We start from the raw sequence: 25115 nt of genomic DNA, 5'->3' as shown, positions 1-25115 counted from the left end.
TTCGCTGGTGACTCTTGTCCTCGGGACCTACCACCGAGCCCACGAGATCGCCTTGGAGGCGCTCCACACCAGCGTGAGGCGAGCCTTCAGGGTCTTTGGCTCCCACTAGTCCGGCATCAACTTCGCCGGGATGAGCGGAGGGTACGCCGCTGGCTACTTTGAGGCTGAGCTAGACGAGATCGACGCGTCGGTGCTCAACCCAGTGGAGGCCTTGGTGAAGCTCCTGGAGGATGAAGCCGTCCCTCCCGAAGATCCCCGGTCGGGTTAACTGTATCAGGCTTTTGGCGCCCAAGATGTAAATACGTCAGTTTCAGACACATTTTGTAATGGCCGTAAAGGCTTTTCTAAAAAAATTTTCTATCCTCTTTCGTGTTTTTCAGACTTGGAAAGTTTAGAGCGCGTCGTTGGTTGTGTCAGTAAGCTTTGATGAGCGAGGGCACCATAGCCGCTGGGGCGTGTGTTTTTTCGCAGTCCGATCAATCTTGCCTGAACACCGTTCGTGCACTCTTTCTTTTTCATGCCCGAAAGTTCAGAAAGAGGGTCGGCTCGGAGAGAAAAAGCATTTCGAGAGGGTGTCCGGTGGCCTAGGCCGGAGCCCCTAATAGCCCCCGAGGGATATGCGGCCCTGAGGTAGGGTCAGGGTCGGATATCCCTGAGTTCGAGCTGAAACTTGGACGGGAGCAACTCAAAATTCTTTTTTCCGTAAAAAATTTTTAGATGTACAGAAGTGTTCATGTACAAAACTTGGAAATGAAGGCTAGGGGTAGAAGTGTCTTAGCTATTCTATGTTCCAAGCGTTGCTGAAGACTTGTCCGTCGGGAGTCGCCAGCTTGTAGGTGCCTGGTCGCAGTACCTGCGTGATGATGAAGGGACCTTCCCATGGAGGGGTCAGCTTGTGCCAACCCCTATTATCCTGGACGAGACGGAGCACCAGGTCGCCAACGTTGAAGGCTCGGCCTTGTACCTTGCGGTTGTGGTAGCGTCGTAAGGCCTGCTAGTACTTGGCCGAGTGCAGCAGGGCCACGTCGCGCGCCTCGTCGAGCTGATCTTGTGCGTCTTCGAGCGATGTTTGGTTCCCTTGTTTGTCGTACGCCTTGACCCTTGGCGACCCGTACTCCAGATCGGTGGGCAAGATGGCCTCGGACCCGTAGACCATGAAGAACGGGGTGAAGCCAGTCGCACGACTGGGGGTTGTCCTTAGACTCCAAATGACTGCTAGGAGCTTTGCGACCCACCGTCCGCTGAATTTTTTGAGGCGGTCTAAGATCCGTGGCTTGAGACCCTGGAGTATCATGCCGTTGGCTCGTTCGACCTGCCCGTTCATGCGGGGATGTGCCACGGCCGACCAGTCCACTCGGATGTGGTGGTCGTTGCAGAACAGGAGGAACTTCTTTCCGGTGAACTGTGTGCCGTTGTCCGTGATGATGGAGTTGGGGATCCCGAAGCGGTAGATGATGTCGGTGAAGAATTGTACCACCTGGTCAGACATGATCTGCGTGATCGGTCGTGCTTCGATCCACTTGGAGAACTTGTCGATGGCGACAAGTAGGTGGGTGAAGCCCCCAGGCGCTTTTTTAAAGGGCCCGACGAGATCCAGCCCCCAGACCGCGAAGGGCCACGTGATGGGGATGGTCTGGAGTGCCTGCGCGGGCAGATAGGTTTGGCGTGCAAAGAACTGGCACCCTTCGCAGGTGCGGACCACATGGGTGGCGTCGGCGACCGCTGTCGGCCAGTAGAAACCTTGCCGGAAGGCGTTGCCCACGAGGGTTCTTGGTGCGGCGTGGTGGCCGCAGGCTCCGACGTGGATGTCTTGAATTAGCGCCTTTCCCTGCTCGATCGGGATGCAGCGCTGGAGGATGCCGGTGTGGCTTCTCTTGTAGAGCTCTTGGTTGATAATAACGAAGGATTTGGCGCGACGTGCAATCCTTCGTGCCTCCGTTTTGTTCGCCGGGAGCGTGTCGCGGACGAGGTAGTCGAGGTATGGGGCTCTCCAATCGGGCGGGGGGTCGGCCTCCACCGTGGGGTCTGTCGCGATTTCCATGACCACGGGGTCGGAGGGGTTGGCTTCTGGGGCTGAGGCAGGCGAAGCAGTGCTGACCCTGTTGGGGCCAGCGCCCGAGCCCGGGACAGGTGGCACGCTGCCGACCACTCCCGGGTCGGGGCCCGAGTCTGGAGTCGGTGGCACATTGCCGACCCTCTCAGGTTCTCGGTACCGAACTGAGGGCTTGAACTGGTCGCTGACGAAGACACCATTGGGTACGGGCCTTCGGCCGAATGCTGCTTTCGCTAGCTCATCGGCTGCCTCGTTGAAACGCCTTGCAACGTGGTTGAGTTCCAGCCCGTCGAACTTGTCTTCAAGCTTGCGAACTTCGTTGCAGTAGGCTGCCATCTTGGGGTCGTGGCAGCTCCACTCCTTCATGACTTGCTCAACGACTAGCTGAGAGTCGGCCCGGACGTCCAGCCGACGGATGCCCAGTTCGATGGCGATGTGAGGCCCATTGAGGAGGGCCTCGTATTCGGCGACATTATTGGACGCAGGAAAGTGGAGATGGATCATGTACCTGATGCGCACGCCTAGAGGAGAGACGAAGACGAGGCCTGCTCCGGCACGGGCTCTCATCAGCGATCCGTCGAAGTACATCGTCCAGTACTCCTGCTTCTCCGGCGTCGATGGTGTTTGGATCTCCGTCCACTCTACTACAAAATCGGCGAGTACATGGGACTTGATGGCGGTGCGGGGGGCGTAGGTGATTCCCTGGTCCATGAGCTCGAGCGCCCACTTCGCGATCTGTCCCGTAGCATCCTGGTTCCGGATCACTTCGCCGAGTGGGAACGACGAGACGACTGTTACCGGGTGGGAGGTGAAGTAGTAGCGCAGCTTCCTCTTCGTGATGAGGACGGTGTAGATGAGCTTCTGGATCTGCGGGTAGCGCGCCTTGGACTCGGACAAGACTTCGCTGATGAAATACATCGGGCGCTGTACCTTAAGGGCGTGTCCCTCCTCTTCTCGCTCCACCACGAGGGCTGCGCTAACTACCTGGGTAGTCGCTGCTATGTAGAGCAGGAGGGGCTCGCCGTTGGTCGGCGGGACTAGGATTGGGGCCTTCGTTAGAAGGTCCTTGAGCTGGTCAAGCGCTTCCTGGGCCTCGACGGTCCATTCGAAGTGGTCAGTCTTCTTTAGGAGTCGGTAGAGGGAGAGTCCTCGTTCGCCGAGGCGCGAGATGAAGCGGCTCAAAGTCGCCAAGCATCCCGTGACGCGTTGGACTCCTTTTATGTATTGGATCGGCCCCATGTCGCTAATAGCCGCTATCTTCTCCGGATTGGCCTCGATGCCGCGTACGGAGACGATGAAACCTAGCAGCATGCCCCTCGGAACTCCGAAGACGCATTTTTCGGGATTGAGCTTGATATGCTTGTTCCTCAGCCTTTCGAAGGCTAGTTCAAGGTCGGGGACGAGCTGGTCTCCCTTCCTGGACTTAACCACGATGTCGTCGACGTAAGCCTCCACGGTTTGCCCGATGAGGTCCCCGAAACATTTCAGCATGCATCGCTGGAACGTAGCCCCCGCGTTTTTGAGGCCGAATGGCATCTTGACGTAGCAGTAGGGGCCGAAGAGGGTGATGAAAGAGGTAGCCAACTGGTCGGACTCTTTCATCGTGATCTGATGGTAGCCGGAGTACACGTCAAGGAAGCTGAGGTTTCGCACCCGGCGGTTGAGTCGACTATCTGATCTATGCGTGGGAAAGGGAACGGATCCTTTGGGCACGCCTTGTTGAGACCGGTATAGTCAACACACATCCTCCATTTCCCATTCTTTTTTCACACAAGTATGGGATTAGCTAGCCACTCAGGATGGTATACTTCCTTGATGAATCCGGCCGCTAGAAGCTTCTGGAGCTCCTCGTCGATGGCCTTGTGTCTCTCCTTGTCGAAGCGGCGCAGGCTTTGCTTCACTGTCTTGGAGCCGGCCTTGATGTTCAAGGAATGCACGGTGACTTCCCTCGGAATGCCGGGCATATCCGGGGGCTTCCATGCGAAAACGTCGCTGTTCGCGCGGAGGAAGTCGACGAGCGCGCTTTCCTATTTGGGAGATAGGGTAGCGCCAATCCGTATGGTCCGCCCGTCGGAGCCGCTGGGGTCAAGGAGGACCTCCCTGACACCTTCGGTGGCTTCGAAGGAGGTGGCCGACTTCTTGGAGTCGGGCTGGTCCTCGGCGCCCTCTACGAGCTGGACCGCCAACTCTTCTATGAAGGTAATGGCAGCGGCGTACTCACAGCATTCTACGTCGCACTCGTACACCTTCTGGAAAGACGAGCTGACGGTGATGACCCCGTTGGGCCCCGGCAGCTTGAGCTTGAGGTAGGTGTAGTTGGGGATGGCCATGAACTTGGCGTAGCATGGCCGCCCCAAGATGGCGTGGTAGGTTCCACGGAATCCTACCACCTCGAAGGTTAGGACCTCCTTCCTGTAGTTGGAAGGGGTCCCGAAAGTGACGGGCAAGTCGATCTGCCCGAGAGGCATCGCCTGTTTCCCTGGCATGACGCCGTGGAATGGTACCTTGCTAGGGCGGAGGCGAGAGTGGTCAATCCCCATGGCGTCGAGAGTCTCGACGTAGAGGATGTTGAGGCTGCTGCCTCCGTCCATCAGCACCTTGGTGAGGCGCGTTGTGCCGACGATAGGGTCGATGACGAGAGGGTAGCGCCCCGGATGTCGGACGCGTCCCGGGTGGTCAGACCGGTCGAAGGTGATGGTGGACCCCGACCAGTCGAGGAAGGCCGGTGTCGCAGGCTCGGCCTCATAGACTTCGCGGTGCTCTAGCTTCTGACGGCGTTTGGAGTCGTACGCCGCTGGGCCGCCGAAGATCATGAAGCAGCCGTCCACCTTGGGGAAGCCGTCTTCCTTCTCCTCGTCATCCTTCTTCTCCTCGTCAGGCTTCCATCTCCGGTTGCCTTTCACCGGGTTGCCTACGAAATACCTCTTCATGAGGTTGCAGTCTTTGTAGGCGTCCTTCACGGGGAACTCGTGATTCGGGCACGGTCCCTCGAGGAGCTTGTCGAAGAAACCGAGCGTGCCCTCTGGGGGCGGTTGGCCTCGCTTACTCTCGACAGCGGCCATGAGGGGAGCCTCGCGTCGCTGCTTGCTCTTCTTCTTCTGCTGCTGGCGGTTGGAGGTGCCCTCATCGGCATCCTCCTCTCGCTTTGCCTTACCCTTGGAGCGGTCGAAGATCGCTCCAACGGCCTCTTCGCCCGAGGCGTAGCTGGTGGCGATGTTGAGGAGCTCCTATGTGGTCCGCGGGCCTCGGCACCCTAGCTCGTGGACAACGGGCCGATAGGAGGTTCCTGCCAGGAAGGCTCCTGTGACGTCGGCGTCCGCGACGTTGGAGAGCTCGGTGCGCTTCCTGGAGAAGCGTCGGATGTAGTCCCGGAGGGACTCGTCTGATCCCTGGCGGCAGCTTCAGAGGTCCCAGGAGTTGCCCGGGCGTGTGTACGTGCCCTGGAAGTTTCCCACGAATATTTCTTTCAGGTCGTTCCAGCTGCGGATTCGACCTAAAGGGATGTGTTCCAGCCAGGCTCGCGCCGAATCGGCCAAAAAGAGTAGGAGGTTGCAGATGATGAACAGGTCATCGTCCGCGCCACCGGCTTGACATGCAAGTCGGTAATCGCTGAGCCATACCCCGGGGTTCGTCTCCCCTGAGTATTTGGCCACATTTGTTGGTTGCCTGAAACGCGGCGGAAACGGCGTGTTCAGGATGCACGCGGAGAAGGCTTGGGGCCCCGCCGGATCGGGGCTCAGGCTGCGGTCCTCTCCGTTGTCGTAGCATCCGCCGCGGTGGACATGGTAGACACGATCTACTCCTTCCTCCCTATCCGCGCAAGAGCGCCTCCGCGCGTCCAAGGTGTCGCGAGTGTCGCGGACAGAGCCGATGCGTCGGTGGACGGACCGAGCCCTGCCACCTATGGGCGGTGGTGTCCGCCGAGCGGGTGCGGCTTGGTTTGCCCTGGGAGGAGGCTGGTGAACAGACTCCCCCCGCCTCTCCGGGGGTGCGTCGGGCGCCATCCTGCTGGCGTTTTGCCCGCGTCGCCGGGACGCGGAGCTTTCCGCTTGCTGGACGGTGGCGCACTCGAGCAGGTTGCACACCTCCTGGCGCGCCTGACGCTCCTCGGGCGTCGCTGGTTCGGGGAGTCGCCGGAGTAGGGCTGCCGCGGCAGCGATGTTCTGGTTGGCGCGAGCGAAGAGCTGAGGGCGTTCTTCATCCGCGCAGATGTGCTGCTGGACGTCGCACGCCCGTTGTCGTGCTCCGCCTTAGTGGCGGGGGTGCTCGACTGATGAGGACATCACCTCTCCGGATGCACATGATACTCCGCTGGATATTCAAGGTCCAATCACTAGAGCTCGCGCATGACAATTGCATTTAGAGGTGAGATCGTTCCTAACCAATTCATTTTATGATTTTAAGAATAGATTGCTATTCAATGATTATATTTTGATTAGGAACAAAGGAGAGGACCAGGAGATGCATGGAGAGAGGCTTGGAGGCGTGGAGGACCAGCAAGGACATACAACTCGAGTTGGAGACCCAAGCCAAGTCGACTTCGAGTCCACCTCGGTGTCCAGGAGCAGCCCACAGTGATTTGGATGCCCAGACCGCATACGGACTCCGTTTTGGATGTTCTATATATGGTTGGAAAGTTTAGAAGATCTATTTTCCAATGGCACTGGTTCCATGCCTAAATTCATCCTGAGTCAACGGGAATCGTCGAAACAAGATGGCGTCCAGAATCTGTCCTGGCGCTGCGTCGCCTTATTTTGGCCTTTGGGCCGTGTATCGACATTGGGCCCATTAGGGGCGCGTCCAGGGGGTCGACCACGACCCTAACCCCTATATAACAGTAGCCGTCACCTTTGTTAGGTTTTGGGTTTTGCTTAGATTAATCTGTCAAGAACAGTTTCGCCGTCATCGGTTTGTAAAACCCCAACTCGTGAGCTTAATCATTCATCCGCAAATTTGGTTTGCATTCTTCCTTGTTCTTGCTTGTGTTCTTCGATTCGCAGGCAAGGATTAGCCTTCTTGGCAAGGTCGACCGTGCATCGCCGGTCGATAACCTGAGGAGACGTTGTGCTGCGATTGCGGGGTTCGGAACGTGTTGTTCGGAAGCCGGATCGATTTGCGTAGCGACTCCGCCCAAATCGTCGATTAACTGAACCTTTCGGAAGATCGGGACCCTAGTCCACATCAAGTGGTAATCAGAGCTTCAGGTATACCATCAGGTTCACCCTTACCCTAGTTAGATTTATTTTCGCATTCATCCTAGAGTCCACAGAAAAGCCAAAAAATTTTCCCCGTCCAAGACCGTGTCTAGCCTTTTGCATAATTCTCTTTCAGAGTCCGTAGTGTTGAGTTTGTGTCCTAGTTCATGTCATTGTTGCTGGTTTAGATCGTGTTTTAGTTCGGTTGTGTGATCCATACTCCGCTGCCATCATCCTCATCATCATCCCATCTTTTTCTCCCCACCCGATTCCATCTCGACCGCCACAAAACCCTACATCGGAGGGTCCTCCTTAAAACGGGCATAACTTTTCGCTCGGAACTCCGATTGAGGCGTTCTTTTTTTTCCCGGAAAGCTATCGAATTTTTGCACATAGGATTCACTGGCTTTGCCAGTCAAACCGAAATTAAAAAATTCAAAAAAAATTCAGAAGGGGATCGATTCGAGTTCCCAAGTTCCAGTATCGGTTTTGTGAAATGCTCGTGATTTTCTACCGATCACACCTTACATCGGATTGAGCTAATACTTTGTGGTGTTCCTATTTTTGTGCTCCTGGCTGAGAAAAAAAAAATATCAAAAAAAAAAAAGAAAAACAATTTGATTTTTACTAGTGCTAAAAGACGAAACAGCAGGAGGCACGTGGAGAGGAACCACTTGTTTGCTGATATTGTGCGGGATACTTGCTGATCTTGTATCATTGTTGTTCTTCATATCCATCCTTGTTCGTTATTTGTTGACACTACTGTTCTAAGGACACGGGTAGGCCAGCAACTAGGGACAAGTAGCTTTGGACATTTATTCAGCATTGCTATCTGCTAGTGAATTGTGTTCCACTCACATATCTTTGGCCTTCCTATAGCTCCACATATTACTTCTGTGCAGCACAGGTTCTTGAGCCTTGCAATCGCGGTCTACGCCTTTTAGGTATCCTTTGCCTTGCTGGTAAGAACCTTGTAAGAGCTTGGTAAGGTGTTTCCTTTTGCTGTGTTGTTTGATTTGAGAGACACCACCACACCTGTGTAGGAGATTATTAGGGTTAACCTTCACCGTTTGTTCCTATTTTCTATCTACAATGGCTGCAGATAACGATGGAGGCACTCCCAAGGACTTCAACGAGTGTGTCAGCCAAGGACAGTTGCAAGCTTTTATGGATGCCACACAGACCAGGATAACAGAGGTGGTCGCCAAGGCCGTCACCGACTCCATCAATGGACTCAGGCTTGCTGACATTTTTGGGGAGGTGAATGGACGGATAACCACAATAGCTGACAGGGTTGCTGCGTTGGAAGCCCGTCCACCACCACCACCACCACCACCAGCCGATGAAGATGTGGTGTATGATGGCCATGGTAACATAGACCAAGTAGCAACACGAGAGGTACGTATACGACGACGTGTTCGTGTGAACGCAGGTGCTAATCGTGCTCCCGATGACCCTTATGCTAAGATTAAATTTACTATACCTTCATTCTCTGGACATTATGATGCTGAGGGATATCTTGATTGGGAGATGACGGTTGAACAAAAATTTAGTGCCCACCTTGTGCCTGAGCAACATAGAGTTCGACAAGCCACTAGTGAGTTTAAAGATTTTGCTATCATTTGGTGGACTGGATTAGTTGCTGCGGGTGTTGCACCTACTACTTGGGAACAACTTAAGGTTGCTATGCGTGATAGATTTGTTCCACCTTCTTACCATAGAGAACTGCGTAAGAATTTGATGCGCTTAGATCAGGGAGATAAATCTGTTCAGGAATATTTTGGTGAGCTTCAGAAGGGTTTGATGCGTTGTGGCATAGTTGAGGACAATGAGGATGCTATTTGCCGTTTTTATTCCGGTTTGCGGCGCGAAATTCAGGACATAGTTGATTATAAGGATTTTAACTCTGTCAACCAGTTGTTTCAGTTGGCTATGTTTGCAGAAAAGGAATTGCAGGGGCGTGAGTTGCAGGGCAAGAGCAAGGTTGGTAACTCATACCAGCGTATGACACCATCTTTGGGGCTGACCAAGTCCTCCTCTTTTCGCGCACCCCCACCAGCGAGCACACGACCAGCAGACTCTGGAGTTTCTACAACGCCAAGACCAACGCCTGTACGACCTTCGGGTTCAGGTAAAAATTCTTTGCAGGTTCCTGCACAAAGTGCATCCTCCGTTACTTCGACGGGACGCACGACTGCCCTTCAGTGTCACCGCTGCAAGGGATTTGGCCACGTGCAGAAGGAATGCCCAAGTCAGCGGGCATACATTGCTACAGAAGATGGAGGTTACATCAGCACCTCTGACATTGAAGATGATGTTGATGAAGAGATCGCTGCCGAGGACATCGAGGGACATGTCCTTCGTGGTGCGGATACTTCAGCCTACATGAACATTATTGTTCAGCGTGTGCTCAGCACGCAAATTCAGCAGCCGGAGAGTCTACAGCGCCACAACTTGTTCCAGACTTTCTTCGTCATCAAGAACCGTCGTGCACGTGTGATTATTGATGGAGGGAGCTGCAACAACTTGGTGAGTTCAGATTTGGTCAAGAAGCTTGGCTTGTCCACACGACCGCATCCACATCCATACCATATTCAGTGGTTAAATGACTCTGGCAAAGCTAAGGTAACACAAACTTGCAGAGTTTCTTTTTCCATTGGTGCTTATGCTGATTTTGTTGATTGTGATGTGGTACCTATGCAAGCTTGTTCACTTCTGTTGGGTCGTCCTTGGGAACATGATAATGACGCTACACACCATGGTAGAAGTAATAAATACACCTTAATGTATAAAGGACAAAAAATTACTTTGGTACCTTTGACCCCTGTTGAAATTGTGCAAGCTGATAAGGAACGTGCTGCTACTTTGAACAATGATAATTCTAAACATCAGCAAGTTGCTAATTCTGTTTCTCCACCTGAAAAGGGGATTAAATTAAAGGGGGGAGTTATGCTTGCAACAAAATGTGATCTTGCTGAAATTTCTGATGATGATGTTTGCTATGCGTTGATATGCAAACGAGCTTTGTTCTCTCTTGATGATATTGCTAGCTCTTTGCCTCCTGCTATCACTAACATTTTGCAGGAGTATGAGGATATTTTTCCAGCTGAGATACCCCTGGGGCTGCCACCTTTGAGAGGAATAGAGCATCAAATCGATTTGATCCCGGGAGCCACTTTGCCAAACCGTGCTGCTTACAGAACCAATCCCGAGGAGACTAAGGAAATACAGCGACAAGTCCAAGACCTTTTGGACCGCGGGTATGTACGTGAAAGCCTTAGTCCTTGTGCTGTTCCTGTGCTTTTGGTACCAAAGAAAAACGGTACTTGGCGTATGTGTGTTGATTGTAGAGCCATCAATAATATTACCATTCGATATCGACATCCTATTCCTAGGTTAGACGACATGCTTGATGAGTTGTGTGGTTCTATAATTTTCACAAAGATTGACTTGCGTAGTGGTTACCACCAAATAAGAATGAAACTTGGAGATGAATGGAAAACAGCTTTTAAGACCAAATTCGGGTTGTATGAGTGGTTAGTCATGCCTTTTGGTTTAACTAATGCACCGAGTACTTTCATGCGTTTGATGAATGAGGTTTTGAGGGCTTTTATTGGTCGATTTGTGGTGGTTTACTTTGATGATATATTAATTTACAGCAAGTCTTTGGATGAACATAGGGAGCATTTGCGTGCTGTTTTTGAGGCTTTGAGAGATGCACATTTGTTTGCTAACCTTGAGAAGTGCATCTTTTGCACCGATAGAGTTTCGTTCCTTGGATATGTTGTTACTCCACAGGGAATTGAGGTGGATGGAATGAAAATTGAAGCCATTGAGAGCTGGCCGCTGCCCCAAAGCATCACACAGGTGAGGAGTTTTCTTGGTCTTGCAGGTTTCTATCGCCGCTTCGTCAAAGATTTCAGCACCATTGCTGCGCCATTACACGAGTTGACGAAGAAAGGTGTGGTGTTTCGTTGGGGAAAAGCACAGGACGAGTCCTTTGCCACTTTGAAGGCCAAGCTTACGCGTGCGCCATTGCTGCAACTTCCAAACTTTGGTAAGACCTTTGAGCTTGAATGTGATGCTAGTGGAGTTGGCATTGGTGGTGTTTTGATGCAAGATGGTAAACCCGTTGCATACTTTAGCGAGAAATTGCATGGTCCTGTTCTGAATTACTCTACGTATGATAAGGAATTGTATGCTCTTGTACGTTCCTTACAAACGTGGCGTCATTATTTGTGGCCTAAGGAATTTGTTATTCATTCTGATCATGAATCGCTTAAGTATCTTCGTTCTCAAAACAATCTGAACCGTAGACATGCTAAATGGGTTGAATTTATTGAATCTTTTCCTTATATCATCAAACATAAGAAAGGGAAGGACAATGTGATTGCTGATGCTTTATCTAGAAGATATACTTTGCTGTCCCAACTTGATTGTCGTCTTTTTGGACTTGAATCAATTAAGGAACAATATGCGCTTGACCCTGACTTTAAGGATGTGTTGCTCAATTGTAAAGAGGGACGTACATGGAATAAGTTTGTGATCAATGATGGCTTTGTGTTTAGAGCTAACCGCCTATGCATTCCAGTTGGTTCCGTTCGTCTTTTGTTGATGCAGGAAGCACATGGAGGAGGATTGATGGGGCATTTTGGTGCCAAGAAGACGGTGGACGCTTTGGCCTCACATTTCTTTTGGCCACAAATGAGGAGAGACGTTGAGAGGTTCGTTGCTCGCTGCCCAACATGTCAAAAAGCTAAGTCTCGTTTGAATCCACATGGTTTATACATGCCACTACCTGTTCCTTCTATTCCTTGGGCGGATATTTCTATGGACTTTGTGTTGGGATTGCCTAGGACTAAGAGGGGGAGGGATAGCATTTTTGTTGTTGTGGATCGTTTTTCAAAGATGGCACATTTTATACCATGTCATAAAAGTGATGATGCTGTTCATATTGCTGACCTCTTTTTCAAAGAGATTGTACGTTTGCATGGTATGCCTTCTACTATTGTTTCAGATCGCGATGCAAAATTTTTGAGTCACTTTTGGCGTACTTTGTGGAACAAGTTGGGTACAAAATTATTATTTTCTACCACTTGTCATCCACAAACTGATGGGCAAACAGAGGTGGTGAACCGCACTTTAGGCACCATGTTGAGGGCTGTTTTGAAGAAAAATTTGAAGATGTGGGAAGAATGTTTGCCTCATGTGGAGTTTGCATACAATTGGGCAACACATTCCACCACAAAAGTAAGTCCTTTTCAGGTAGTGTATGGATTCAACCCCCGTGCTCCTATTGATATTTTGCCTTTGCCTACTAGTGAGAGGATTCATACGGATGCCAAAGAACGCGCTGATTTTATTTTGCAAATGCATGAAACAACTAAGCACAACATTGAAAAAATGAATGAAAAGTATCGAATTGCTGGTAGTAAAGGTAGAAAGGAAGTTAAACTTGAACCGGGTGATCTAGTCTGGTTGCACCTACGAAAGGATAGATTTCCAGATTTGAGAAAGTCTAAGTTGATGCCTAGAGCTGATGGTCCTTTCAAGATAATTGAGAAGATTAATGATAATGCATACAAACTTGAGTTGCCTCTCGAGTTCGGGGTTAGTCCTACCTTTAACATTTCAGATTTGAGGCCTTACTTGGGAGCAGACGATGAGCTTGAGTCGAGGACGACTCCATTTCAAGCGGGGGAGGATGATGAGGACATCACCTCTCCGGATGCACATGATACTCCGCTGGATATTCAAGGTCCAATCACTAGAGCTCGCGCACGACAATTGCATTTAGAGGTGAGATCGTTCCTAACCAATTCATTTTATGATTTTAAGAATAGATTGCTATTCAATGATTATATTTTGATTAGGAACAAAGGAGAGGACCAGGAGATGCATGGAGAGAGGCTTGGAGGCGTGGAGGACCAGCAAGGACATACAACTCGAGTTGGAGACCCAAGCCAAGTCGACTTCGAGTCCACCTCGGTGTCCAGGAGCAGCCCACAGTGATTTGGATGCCCAGACCGCATACGGACTCCGTTTTGGATGTTCTATATATGGTTGGAAAGTTTAGAAGATCTATTTTCCAATGGCACTGGTTCCATGCCTAAATTCATCCTGAGTCAACGGGAATCGTCGAAACAAGATGGCGTCCAGAATCTGTCCTGGCGCTGCGTCGCCTTATTTTGGCCTTTGGGCCGTGTATCGACATTGGGCCCATTAGGGGCGCGTCCAGGGGGTCGACCACGACCCTAACCCCTATATAACAGTAGCCGTCACCTTTGTTAGGTTTTGGGTTTTGCTTAGATTAATCTGTCAAGAACAGTTTCGCCGTCATCGGTTTGTAAAACCCCAACTCGTGAGCTTAATCATTCATCCGCAAATTTGGTTTGCATTCTTCCTTGTTCTTGCTTGTGTTCTTCGATTCGCAGGCAAGGATTAGCCTTCTTGGCAAGGTCGACCGTGCATCGCCGGTCGATAACCTGAGGAGACGTTGTGCTGCGATTGCGGGGTTCGGAACGTGTTGTTCGGAAGCCGGATCGATTTGCGTAGCGACTCCGCCCAAATCGTCGATTAACTGAACCTTTCGGAAGATCGGGACCCTAGTCCACATCATCGACCTCCTAGCGGGACGTCGCGCGCGCCTCCGGCTGCCGAGGGCGCTCCGGGGCCTTGCCAAGGGCCCCAGTCGTAGCCGCGGCACACGGAGGGGGAGTCCTCTGTCTCCCTTCGGCGTCGTCATCGTTGGACCCCTCGGAGTGTATGTCGGCCATGAAGCACTCACGCGAGGGGTGGTGGCTCCCGTTGTTGGAGCCGGCGTCGGAGATCGTCCTCGCCACGCCTGCGAGCTTGTTGCTCGCGGGTGACACGGTCATGGACCGCGTCAAGAGGCGACCATAGGTCACCGCTGCATTGCGCAGCCCAAAGAGCCGACCCCTTGGGAAGGGCCCTCCGGCACGCGCCTGGCCGCTCGCCGCTGTCCCGGCGGCGGAGCTGGGGATGGTGGGGCAAGCGGGCAAAACGAGGAGAGGGATCAGCTCTATCCCCTCCCCGGTGGCGAGGAAGTCCAGACTCCCGAAGCGGATCAGGGAGCTCGGAGCAAAGCTGGCGTCGTGGCTGGCCATCTGAAGCTTGGAGATGTACGCGCAAAGGTCCCCTACCTGGCGCGCGGTCGTTGTCAAGATTAGCGGGTCAAGACTTAGACTAGTAAATTTCTTTATGCACGTAAGGCTTCGGATGGTGGCATGGGAGACACAGGGTTTAGACTGGTTCGGGCAAGGGAACGCCCTACGTCCAGTATCGGGAGCTGCTCGTGTTGCCCACGCAGGGTTCTGTAGTAGGGGTTACAGGAGTGCGAGAGAGGGAACCGGTCCCAAGTCTCTTGGATGTACCCTGATGCTCTAGCAGGGTGCGCTCGTGCGTTCTATTTTCTAGGGAGTGTTATGGTGTTGTGCGTTTAGCCTCTCCCTGTCTCCGGCCCCCGATTCCTCTTTTATAGCATGAGGAGGCCACCGGGGTTACAGGTGAGACTGAGTGTGGAGAGCAGTAAAAAGGTAAACATGGATGAGTAAAAAGAATAAGGAGAGGGGGGGAGCAAGTTCCCAGGTTGCCGGCGTCCTCGCCGGCCTTCAGCTCCTGCCGGCGCGTTCGTCGGAAGAGGGTAGCGGCAGCTGCACCCTGTCGATGGCGCTTCGTCATGACCCTCGTGTCCGTTGGGGGAGGCGGCGGATCTTGCCGCCCTGCTGACGGCCTACGGAGAGTGGACGTCGCATCTCTGCCATCGGGCGCGCGGGACACGAGAGTGGGCGAGGCCTCTTCCTGCCATGGGCGGTGCAGCTCATGAGTGCCCTATGGCCAATCGGGGAGGGTCGCGGCTACTGTAGCATGTACTGTGCGGCCGCGCATGGATACTTGCGACGGGTTGCGTGAGGGCGTGGAGATCCTTCCTTCTGACAGCTTTGTGGCGCATTTATGGCGGAATTGACAGGGGGACCCACGAGATCCGTGCCTGAGGCGGATACTCATCTGGTGGGCCTGAGCCAGCCGACCTTCTACGCTTGGGGTCGGGCGAAGCGGAGGCCTGCGGCGGGGGGTCGGATGCTCCCAACCCCGGTCCTGCAGTCGGGCGAGGCGGAGCTTGGTCTCGCGGGGGTTGGGGACGCCTGACCCTAGGACGCCGGGTCGGGCGAGGCGGAGCACGATTCTTGCTCCCCGTGTTGGACCGGCGCTGGCCTTGTTACCTCCGGTGGGCCTGGGCCTTTACGTTTTGTCATCTTCGTGGGCTTGGGAGGAGTCGTTAATATTTCCCCCCAACACAAGGTGATATTTAGAAATTTAGGATGCAGATTTACCACAATTTTGTGCCACAATCGTGAACTCAAAAATCCTGAAACAACCATCTACTAATCAACCTGAATTAACTACCGGATCTTTGCGTGTTTATTTACCATAATAACTGTAGTTAATGTGTGTTCCAGCACCTCGGCTCCAACCTGCTCAGCTGGCACATGCAACAGACGTGGCCAGCGGGTCAGGAGCATGAGCCCGGTTTGGTGGGTGGCTGGTTAGATGGCCTTACTATAGAATAAACTATTTTATGACCGGCTATGGAGTATACTCTCCCACTGGTACATAAAATTTTCTCTGCACGGAATTTGACTGTGCATATAGAGTCCAAAAAATGTTTATTTCCTCAAAGTAGGAGCGAAGGAAGAAATAGAAGTAGTACAGAACAGAGGCAGAAATTAATGTGCTAGAAATCTTGCAAAGATCGGTCCTCTGGCGCAATAATTGAGTTTCAGATTGGGCCATGTTTGGTTCGTGATGGCAACGGTTGCTACAAATAACTACTTAAAATACCTTTGCAAAACAATACTACTAATTTAATATCAAATACTTGCTCTGTTCTTAAATAGCTGACACCATTAACTTTTTTCATTCTTTTGACTATTTGTATATATTTTGTCTACAATTATTTTCTGCAGTGCTTTTGACAATGCATATAATGGTACTCATATAACTTTTAACTTATTCATTAAATAGATATTATTGGTCCACGACATCATATATTTAAGAGCAGAGTATGTTTGAAAAATACTTATGTAATCTTACAATAATTTTGACTATATACATATATCTCAATAAAAAACAATAGTTAGTTACATATAGAAAACTGACAAACAAAATTATCAAGTACTCCCCCCTCCGTTTAATAGAAAATTGACAAACAAAATTATCCAATTGCACTAAGTTACATATAGATATTGTAGTATTTTTTAACCAGGCTGGACAATTAGACTTAGTGCAATTGGAGCCCTCCCTCCGTTCCAAAAACGGAAAAGAAAAAACCAACTGTCTCTCGGGCTCCATGGCTGACCGGCGGGGTGCTCCTCTCAGACTAATCAACGACTACACCTTATCATCCTGAAATGGACACCACTGGTTGATAGTGGTCGAGCTGTATATGATATACTGGGGCGTTTACATACCAATACCAGAGCTAAACTTTAACTTGTCGTACCGGATGTTCGGATGCTAATTAGGAGGACTAAACATGAACTAATTACAAAACTAATAGCAGAACCTGTAACCTAAATCAGAATCTATTACGTCTAATTAATCCATCATTGATGGTTACTGTAATGTAGGATCACATTGTCAAATCAGGGACTAATTAGACTTAATAGATTCATCTCGTGATTTAGCCTAGGAGTTGTGCAATTAGTTTTATAATTAGTCTATATTTAATACTCCTAATTAGTGTTAAATATTCAATGTGATAAAAATTAAAGTGTCCCAAACACCCCTTAGCTAAATTCGAGAAGGCAACGAAGCATCGTCCCATCGGACCCATCGAGGCCGAGGGGTCGTCGTCGTTATGTGCACGTCGCTCTCATGTTTTGCTCCCAACACAGACTTGGAGAAGGTGATCCATGTCATGTTCCATCGGTTTCTCCTTCCACACACTGCACCAGTTGTACGCAAAAGCTGCAGTTAGCCGCCTCTTAATTTTACTTGATCTGCCGTCGGTTCTGAGCTCGCGGTTGCTCTTTGACGACTTCAAATGGCTACATGCCGGATTCCATTCTTCGATGTGCAAAACAATCATAGGGATGTATAAAAATGCGTTACAAGATCCGGCACATTATTGGATTACTAGATCATTAGGGTATCGTCCTTTTCTTTATAAGTTTTCTACTTCTAAAATTTTGTAACACAGTATAATATTCCAGCTAAATAAAATTATTTTTCACTTAGCTCACACCTACCTTAAGCTAGCTTGTGTTCTTCCAAAAGATTTATAGAGCTCGGTCATCTACAATGTTTTAGAAATAGTCTGTCTTTATGTCATCCAGATACAACGATCCATTACACGTTTTTTTTAACCGTTCCATCCATACATGGATGGCACATATTAAATACCCCTAACACCCCTATCTCTCTTCCCTTATCATCTTCCCACCTACTAACGCGACGTGCTGATCCACTTGCGAGACTCCTCCACTGGCCAAAACCGCGCCAACCTACATTGTGGCGTGGTTCTTACCCCGATACCCGATATCCAACACCCCCCCCCCCCCCCCCCCCCCCCCCCCCCCCGCCCAGTAACTAGCTATCTTCCACCGGATGTCTGCTCATTTTTATTGCTCGTGAAACTGCATGCCATTGAGATGTTGAAATGGCCTAATGCTAACCTCCCAAAGTTGTCGTTGAGATTGAGGAAGACACTGTGCTGGCACTCATCGATTTGCCCAAAACACTCGAGTGATGATAGGATGCTTTAAATCACTCCAGTGAGGATTTAGCATTAGCCTTTTGAAATTTATTGTTTTGGAGGATGTCATCAACTTCTAAAACGCTGACATATTTACCAGTGGATGTGGCTGTCATTACCACAGACCGGGTTTGGATGGAAAAAAATATCAAATGCGTGATTGTAAGAACCTCAGGACGAGTTTGTATCTGCTCGCGTTGACCTTGGAATTCCACGTCAACGACACGGTCTTTGCCTATTGGAGGGAGAAGTTTCGTGGCAGAGGGGGCGCACCTTCCCTATCCGGGCTGAGCTCACTACATGACACGCGCGCTGGGTCAAGTCGTCGCTCAAAAATCAATATTAAACTCCCAGGCTGGAGTCTGGGTATGTTCAGCGTTACCAACTACCACAATTAAGAGCTGCAGGGTGCCGCCGCACCGAGCTGAGAGAGCTGGGCCGGCCGGCAATGGCGACGCCCGGCGGCGCCGGTGACTCGTGGGAGTACAGCCTGCGCAAGTACCTCCTGCTGCTGGCCTCGCTGGTGGCCACCGTGACGTACGGCGCGGCATTCAACCCGCCCGGCGGCGTCTGGCAAGACGACGACCCCGCCAAGGGCCGCATCGCCGGCGACCCCATCATCCAGCAGACTAACCACCCACGCTACCTGGTCTTCTTCTACGGCAACGCCACCGCCTTTGCATCCTCCCTCGTGGTCATCGTCCTCATCCTCATCCTGTCCATCCTGCACGACCGGGGCGGGATCAGCCTGGCGCCGGTGCTCGCCATACTCCGGCTCGTCATGGTCCTAGACCTGCTAAGCCTCATGGTCGCCTACGCCGCCGGCACGTTCCGCGACGTGTTCACCGCCGTCTACTCCCTGCTCCTGCTCGCCGGCGTCGTCGCCTACCTCCTCCTGCACCTCGCGCCGGGCAAGGGGGAGGATGAGTCGCCGGAGCATGCCGGCGAATCGGAGGCGGAGAGGGCGGACAAGAGCGCGCTGCTGCGGCTCCGCAAGGTGCTGATGCTGTTGGCCACGTTCGCGGTGAGCGTCACATACGTCGCCGGCCTCAGCGCGCCGGGAGGATTCTGGGACAACGACGACGGCGGCCAACGCCCAGGCCGGGCCATTCTCAAGGGCGGACGCCACGACGCGCGCCTCAAGGCCTTCTTCGTCTTCAACACCACCGCCTTCGTCGCGTCCCTGCTCATCATCATCATTCTCCTGGACAAGAAGCTTACCTTCAGCAAGAATTTGCGGTCGGTCGAGCTCTACGTCTTCATCGCCGTCACGCTCATCGGCCTCGTCGGGGCGTACTCCGCCGGTAGCTGCCGGCAGATTGACACTACCATCTATGTCAACTCTCTGGTTGGTGCCGTCATTGGTTTCATTCTCGTTCAAGCGGCCATTGTTAAGTTTTGCAAAGATGCCATAACAAACAGCTGCTTGTGGAAACAACTAAAACGCATCCGTGATAAAGTGTCAGGATGTCTGTGTGGCACAGAACAATCTTGTTTGGAGCAGAACACTCAACGACAGCCAAACACTGGCAATTCGAATGGCAGGTATTACATAGCACATATCCTTCATCGTCCTTGCAGTTAATTTGAGATGGATTTTATTTTCTAAGTAATTTTAGACGGATTTTTTTTTCTCGGTGATGTTGTTAGTGCCAAGCAGCAAGAACATCAAGTGCTGGAGAAGGCTCGCTCTCTTGTTCTGCTGCTCTCCACTCTCGCAGCGGCCATCACCTACCAAGCAGGCCTCAACCCACCGGGCGGCCTCTGGCAGGATGACGATGCTGGCGGCCGCTACAAGAACGGAGATCCGATCCTCTTGACCGTGAATCCGAGGCGGTACAAGGCGTTCTACTACTGCAACTCCATCGCGTTCGTGGCGTCCCTGGTTGCCATCATCCTTGCGAGGACTAACGCCCTGCACCACCACAACGCGCTGGAGGCCGCCATGATACTGGACCTGTTCGGCCTCATCGGCGCGTACGCCGCCGGGAGCTGCCGGGACGTGAGCACGTCCATCTACGCCATGGCCCTGGCAGGAGCCGTCCTGGTCTACGTTGTGATCCATGTCGTCTTCTTGACGCTGGGCAACAAGGACGGCAGCACGAAAGGGAACGATGAAGCTTCACTAGAGAAGGAGAAAAGGGCCGAGGAGCTGATGGAGAAGAGGCGCAAACGGTTGCTCCTCTTCGCGATCTTGGCGGCAACCATCACTTACCAAGCCGGGCTGACGCCGCCGGGCGGCTTCCTTGACAACGACGATCAGGTAAGAAAGCGCCTTGCTGGGGACCCTGTCCTGCTCAACAACGACCCGCGCCGGTACACGGCCTTCTTCTACTGCAACTCGGTGAGCTTCATGCTGTCAATCGCCCTCATCATCCTCCTGGTGAACCCCAACCTGTACCGGCCGGCCATCCGGAGCAACGCGCTGTCGGTTTGCACGGCGGCAGGCTTGATTGGCATCATGGGTGGCTATGCCGCCGGCTGCACACAGCATCTCAAGACATCCATCTATATATTCGTGCTGGCGGCGGTGGTCCTGGGCTCTGTTGTCTTGCTGGTTGCAGTGTTCTTTGTTAAGAATCTCATAAAACAAGGGGAGGACAAACCTAGCAACAGCAGCCACATAGCTTCATTGCCGTCAGCTGAGGAAGGCGGTGGTGCCAATAATGCCACGAGAGCAGAGCAGGCCCCTTCACAAGTACGCGGCAACAGCAGCAATACAGCTGCACAAGTTCGCCGGGAAAAGAAGTTGCATGCCAAGCGCAAGTACCTGATGCTGCTGGGGATCCTTGCGGCGAGCGTCACCTACCAGGCCGGCCTGGCGCCGCCCGGTGGGTTCTGGCAGTCCAACGGCAGCGGGCACGCCGCCGGCGACCCGGTGATGCACGACAACAGGAGGTCGCGGTACCTGGCCTTCTTCTACAGCAACTCCACCTCCTTTGTGGCGTCCGTCGTCGTCATCGTGCTTCTGCTTCCCCCGTCACTGCAAAACAAGCCATTGTGGCTCTGGGTGATGAACGCCACTATCGTTCTGGACCTGCTCGGCCTCCTGATCGCCTACGCTGCAGGGTCCAGCAGGACCCTGGGGACCTCCATGATTGTCTCCACGCTCGTCTTCGGCGTGCTGGTCTATTTTGCAATCCATGTGTTGCTGTCGCACTTTAGCAGGAGACGTAAGACAGCTCCGGCGGCCTCTGCCTCTGGCGCTGAACCAAACGAAGAGGCAAACGGTGGGCTTCAGGCACAAATGGCTCCAGGCCACGAGCGTTCTTAAGCTATTTGAATGTGTAGTATGGGAGATGGGAGTCTGTGCAGTTTCTTTTTTGGCCCCTTTCAGATTTGAAGTAGACATGATGTAAGTTGTCGCTGGGAATCGTCATGCTCTTAGCTTCGAGAACATTGAGGAGAAAAAAACAGAAAGAAAAAGGCAATCTCTTTTCTTGCTGCAATCTAAGGATGAGTTAGCATCGGCAGAACAATTCTGCCTGATTCGAATACAAAATCTTTGTCAACCGCCACTGAAAACACTGCCTTCCAAAGTTCCGAGATAGCATTCAGTTTCCAGAGGAAAGAATAAAACGTCTAACTATTCTGAACCCGTCTTGCCTGACCTGCCCCTTTTGCATTAGAAATTCAGAACCAACATTGCCAGATTCCTCCTAGTACTTTTCTGTGTTTTGTCCTCTGCATAAAAGGCACGCAGGTCTGTCGACTCCAACCTGACTCGACTAGCACGAAGGCAAAACTTGACTGGACTCAACTAGGCTAACCAGCCTTACACAAACTGGACTAAATTAACAATTTGGACTCGGCTAATCAAAATATCAGAACAGCTACACCTAACAAATAATAAAATAACTTGCCATTTATGTTAATACTTAGTCTGAAGTCTGAACTAACTTGTAGAGACATGCAACCAATCTGAATAGTTGGCTTTAGCTTATTCTCTACCTTCCTGCGTAGATTAGCTCCAATAAATAATAACCTGAACGGTACAGAAGCAGTAGGAATTTTTGCATCCTCCATACTCTTGCTTAGCTTCCCATCAAAATAAAATGAGCCTAATTTATTAGGATAATCATTTGTATAATTTGATGAAGCACTATCTGAAATATTTGATGACTTAATGGTCACGTCAGTAGAGTGTTCGGAAGGATTTTTTTCAATTTTAACCTTTTTAATCTAAAATAAATTAATATTATAAGAAATAGTCCTTTTGGTCGCATCATGCTCCTAGCATGAGATTTTTTAATATTTAAATTAAAAAGGGTTAAATAAAAAAATTGTTAGAAATCGGATAGTACTCTCCAAATTTGTAGGAATACAGGACCCAGATGCATCATAATATATTAATATTAAAAAAGGAAGGTGAAAAATCATCCCAAAGCTGACAAAATATTGGACCACGTCGTTCTGTAGCTATATTAGATTATTTGGATCGATTGCCTTCTATGAAATTTCATTGAGGAACGCAAATAGTTTTACGATTGCCAATCTCACATTCATATTTATTATTCCCTTTATATTCGAGGAGTACCTGGATGGGACCTTGATACTATTCAAGCAATCAAACATTCTTTCTTTCTCCTCTTTGCTGAAAGTGTAGCTGGCAGGACATAATTAGTGTGGTATGTTCTCTCTCTTTTCTAGTTATAGGTCCTCTCGTTGTTCCTTACATTTCAGGTTCTGCCTTGCTTCTAGTGTATCTTTTCGCGCCCCATACGTACCAAGGAAGCCTAGCAGGTTCATGCAAAGATTTTTCATCAGGTGCATCACATCAATTGCATTGTGGACCTCTGACTTCCCAATAAGGTAAGGTAGCTCCTAAAATATAGACTTCTTCTTCCACATGTTTGCACATCCGTTGTCGTCGTTCGGAACATGTTGGCTCCTAGGGACCTTGCCAAAGACTACCTTCAAATCCTTTATCATAGAAAATACGCGCTTTCCATTACGGTACAAAGGCTTAGCACAAGTGTCGAGGTCCCCTTTAAAATGATTTCCTTCCTTTCTTAATGGATGATTCGGAGGAAGAAATCAACTATGGCCTATATACATGACCTTCCGATATTGTTTCAAATACATGTTGTCGATTTCATCTAGACAGTAGGTGCAGACCCGATATCCCTTGTTCGTCTATCCCGACATGTTACTAAACGCAGGCCAATCATTGATGGTTACAAAAAGCAATGCTCGAAGGATGAAAGTCTCCTACTTGTCTTCATCTCACACATGTACACCTTCTTCCTTCCAAAGTAGTAAAAGTTCATCAACCCACGGTCGCTCCCAGGTTGTTTTGGGCCTTGGATAAGGATTGGTATCATGATGATCTTCAGCTTCATGCACGGTCAAGCAGGAAGGTTGAAAACACATAGGGTCATTAGCCATGTATTATGACCACTACTGAACTCACCAAATGGTGTCATTCAGTCCGTACTTAAACCAAACGTTATGTCCCTTGCATCATTCTCAAAGTATGAGAATTCTCTATGAACATTTCTCCACTTGGACCCATCTACAAGGTGTCTCAACATCTCGTCTTGCTTACCTTCTTCTTTGTGCCATCACATCATCTTAGCGTGTGCCCAATTTCTGAACAAGCGCTTCAAACATGGTATTACAGGAAAATACCACATCACCTTTGCGGGAACTCTCTTTTTGGCAGGCTGCCCCTCAACATCATAAAGGTCATCTCGCCTAATCTTATACCGCAATGCGCAGAAAATAGGACAAGTATCCAATTTATCATATTCATCGCCACAATAGAGGATACAGTCATTAAGACATGTGTGTATCTTCTATACATCCAATCCTTGAGGGCAAACAACCCTTTTTGCTTTGTATGTTGTTGAGGGCAGTTTATTACCTCAGGAAGCATGTTCTTTAAGATTTTCAATAGCTCCTCAAATCCCTTATCGGTTGTTGGTATTTCTTATAGCCTAATAGATAAATCCGCAAGCGTAAGGACACTAATGTAGCTTTCACCTGGGACTATTCTAGATTATAGATTTCCACAGGGATTGAGAAGTGAACTAATACTGAACTAATTCGTCTGGGGGAAGTGTGGATATGGGTGATGACAAAGAGAAGAGATAAATGGTCTGAGGGTAGAGAGGGCACTTGATTGGGAAACTAGGTTCTCTCGATTAATCTAGCAATCAAAATCTTACTAACTCTGCATATGTCAGGGGAAATAGATGATTGGCCATAGAAAGGGATGAGAAGGGGGTCAGCTTGCGCCTAACACTCTTCTGGTTGCCTACAGGTTCAGCCACAAACACGTGGTGGATTCCAAAGGCCGAATAGGGCTGTCACCACCTACTGGCTACCACAAGCAATCCATAGAGTTGGGTGTAATCCAAGGTAAAATCTAGTCTAGACACCAAGCCTACACTATCAGTTACTACTTCACTCCGCTGTTAGAGTAAAACACCCACTTCTAAAGTAATGAACGAGGAACCAGTAAACAGAAGTAAGTAAGAACTGATGCTCGATTAATGAAGGGGAACTAGAGTTACCAGATAAGACCCGAATGAAGCTACTTGAAGAAGAGTTGCATCCGTCGAGGCACAAAGTGGAAGAGGGGCCGACAACTCTGGCTCCTCCCTAACACTCTCACCTCACCTTTCTTTCTATTTTCCTAAGTATGGTAGTGGCAGCGCTTCGCTTCTTTTGATCTTCTTCTCTTGTGTGTCTTTCCTGGCGTGAAATGGCACTATTTATAGTGCTAGGGAGGTAGGGGTACTTGTAGTAGTGAACTAACATCGGTTGGGCGTGGGCCCCAGGTCGGCCGAACTGGGGAGGTTGGCCAACCTTAGGATCCACCGCCTTAGCCTGATCAACTTGTGGGAATGGCTCCTGGATGTCAGTATCTTGCATGTCCAAAGGCGGCGCGGTCGCGTGGGTGCCAAGGGTTGGTCAGCCGACCTAGTCTCTTCGGCCGACCCTACCCCCTAGCTTTCTGGCCCTCTGATCCACCGTCTAATGTTCTGGATGTCTTGGATTGCTTCCTAGGTGTGTTGTTCGGTGAGTGTATCTCTCTTGGACATGGTTTGGTAGACCAATGGATCCAAGTGAGGTTCACCCATAC

At 50.5% G+C, this 25115-nt stretch overlaps 2 protein-coding genes across 3 annotated transcripts; one reads left to right on the top strand and one right to left on the bottom strand.

Annotated features, from left to right (window-relative positions):
* Positions 1–273: 273 nt before the first annotated feature.
* LOC140222243 (uncharacterized) lies at positions 274–4983 on the bottom strand. Its single transcript, XM_072292416.1, has 2 exons — positions 4275–4983; positions 274–278 (listed from the first exon to the last, which is right to left on the bottom strand). The coding sequence occupies exons 1-2, from the start codon at positions 4981–4983 to the stop codon at positions 274–276; spliced, it is 714 nt and encodes a 237-aa protein (XP_072148517.1).
* A 13400-nt stretch (positions 4984–18383) lies between these two features.
* Positions 18384–21537, top strand: LOC117849887 (uncharacterized). Of its 2 annotated transcripts, XM_034731621.2 has the most exons (3): positions 18384–19373; positions 19486–19570; positions 19645–21537. In XM_034731621.2, exons 1-3 carry the CDS (start codon positions 18474–18476, stop codon positions 21297–21299), a joined length of 2640 nt encoding a protein of 879 aa, XP_034587512.1. In that variant the 5' UTR covers positions 18384–18473; the 3' UTR covers positions 21300–21537. The 2 variants fall into 2 exon arrangements, with proteins under 2 accessions (XP_034587512.1, XP_034587511.1); XM_034731620.2 differs by having other exon boundaries at positions 18386–19570; positions 19676–21537.
* The last annotated feature ends 3578 nt before the right edge of the window (positions 21538–25115 follow it).

This window comes from Setaria viridis, chromosome 3 (genome assembly GCF_005286985.2).
Source record: "Setaria viridis chromosome 3, Setaria_viridis_v4.0, whole genome shotgun sequence".
Classification (NCBI taxonomy): Eukaryota; Viridiplantae; Streptophyta; class Magnoliopsida; order Poales; family Poaceae; genus Setaria; species Setaria viridis.
This window is presented reverse-complemented; position numbering and strand designations above follow the sequence as displayed.

Excerpts from the sequence above, each read along its gene's own strand:
- LOC140222243 (XM_072292416.1), bottom strand. The coding sequence starts at position 4,983 with ATGAAGAGGTATTTCGTAGGCAACCCGGTGAAAGGCAACCGGAGATGG.
- LOC117849887 (XM_034731620.2), top strand. The coding sequence starts at position 18,474 with ATGGCGACGCCCGGCGGCGCCGGTGACTCGTGGGAGTACAGCCTGCGC. Across the intron at positions 19,571-19,675 it reads ACTGGCAATTCGAATGGCAG|TGCCAAGCAGCAAGAACATC; the intron begins GTATTACATAGC and ends TGATGTTGTTAG.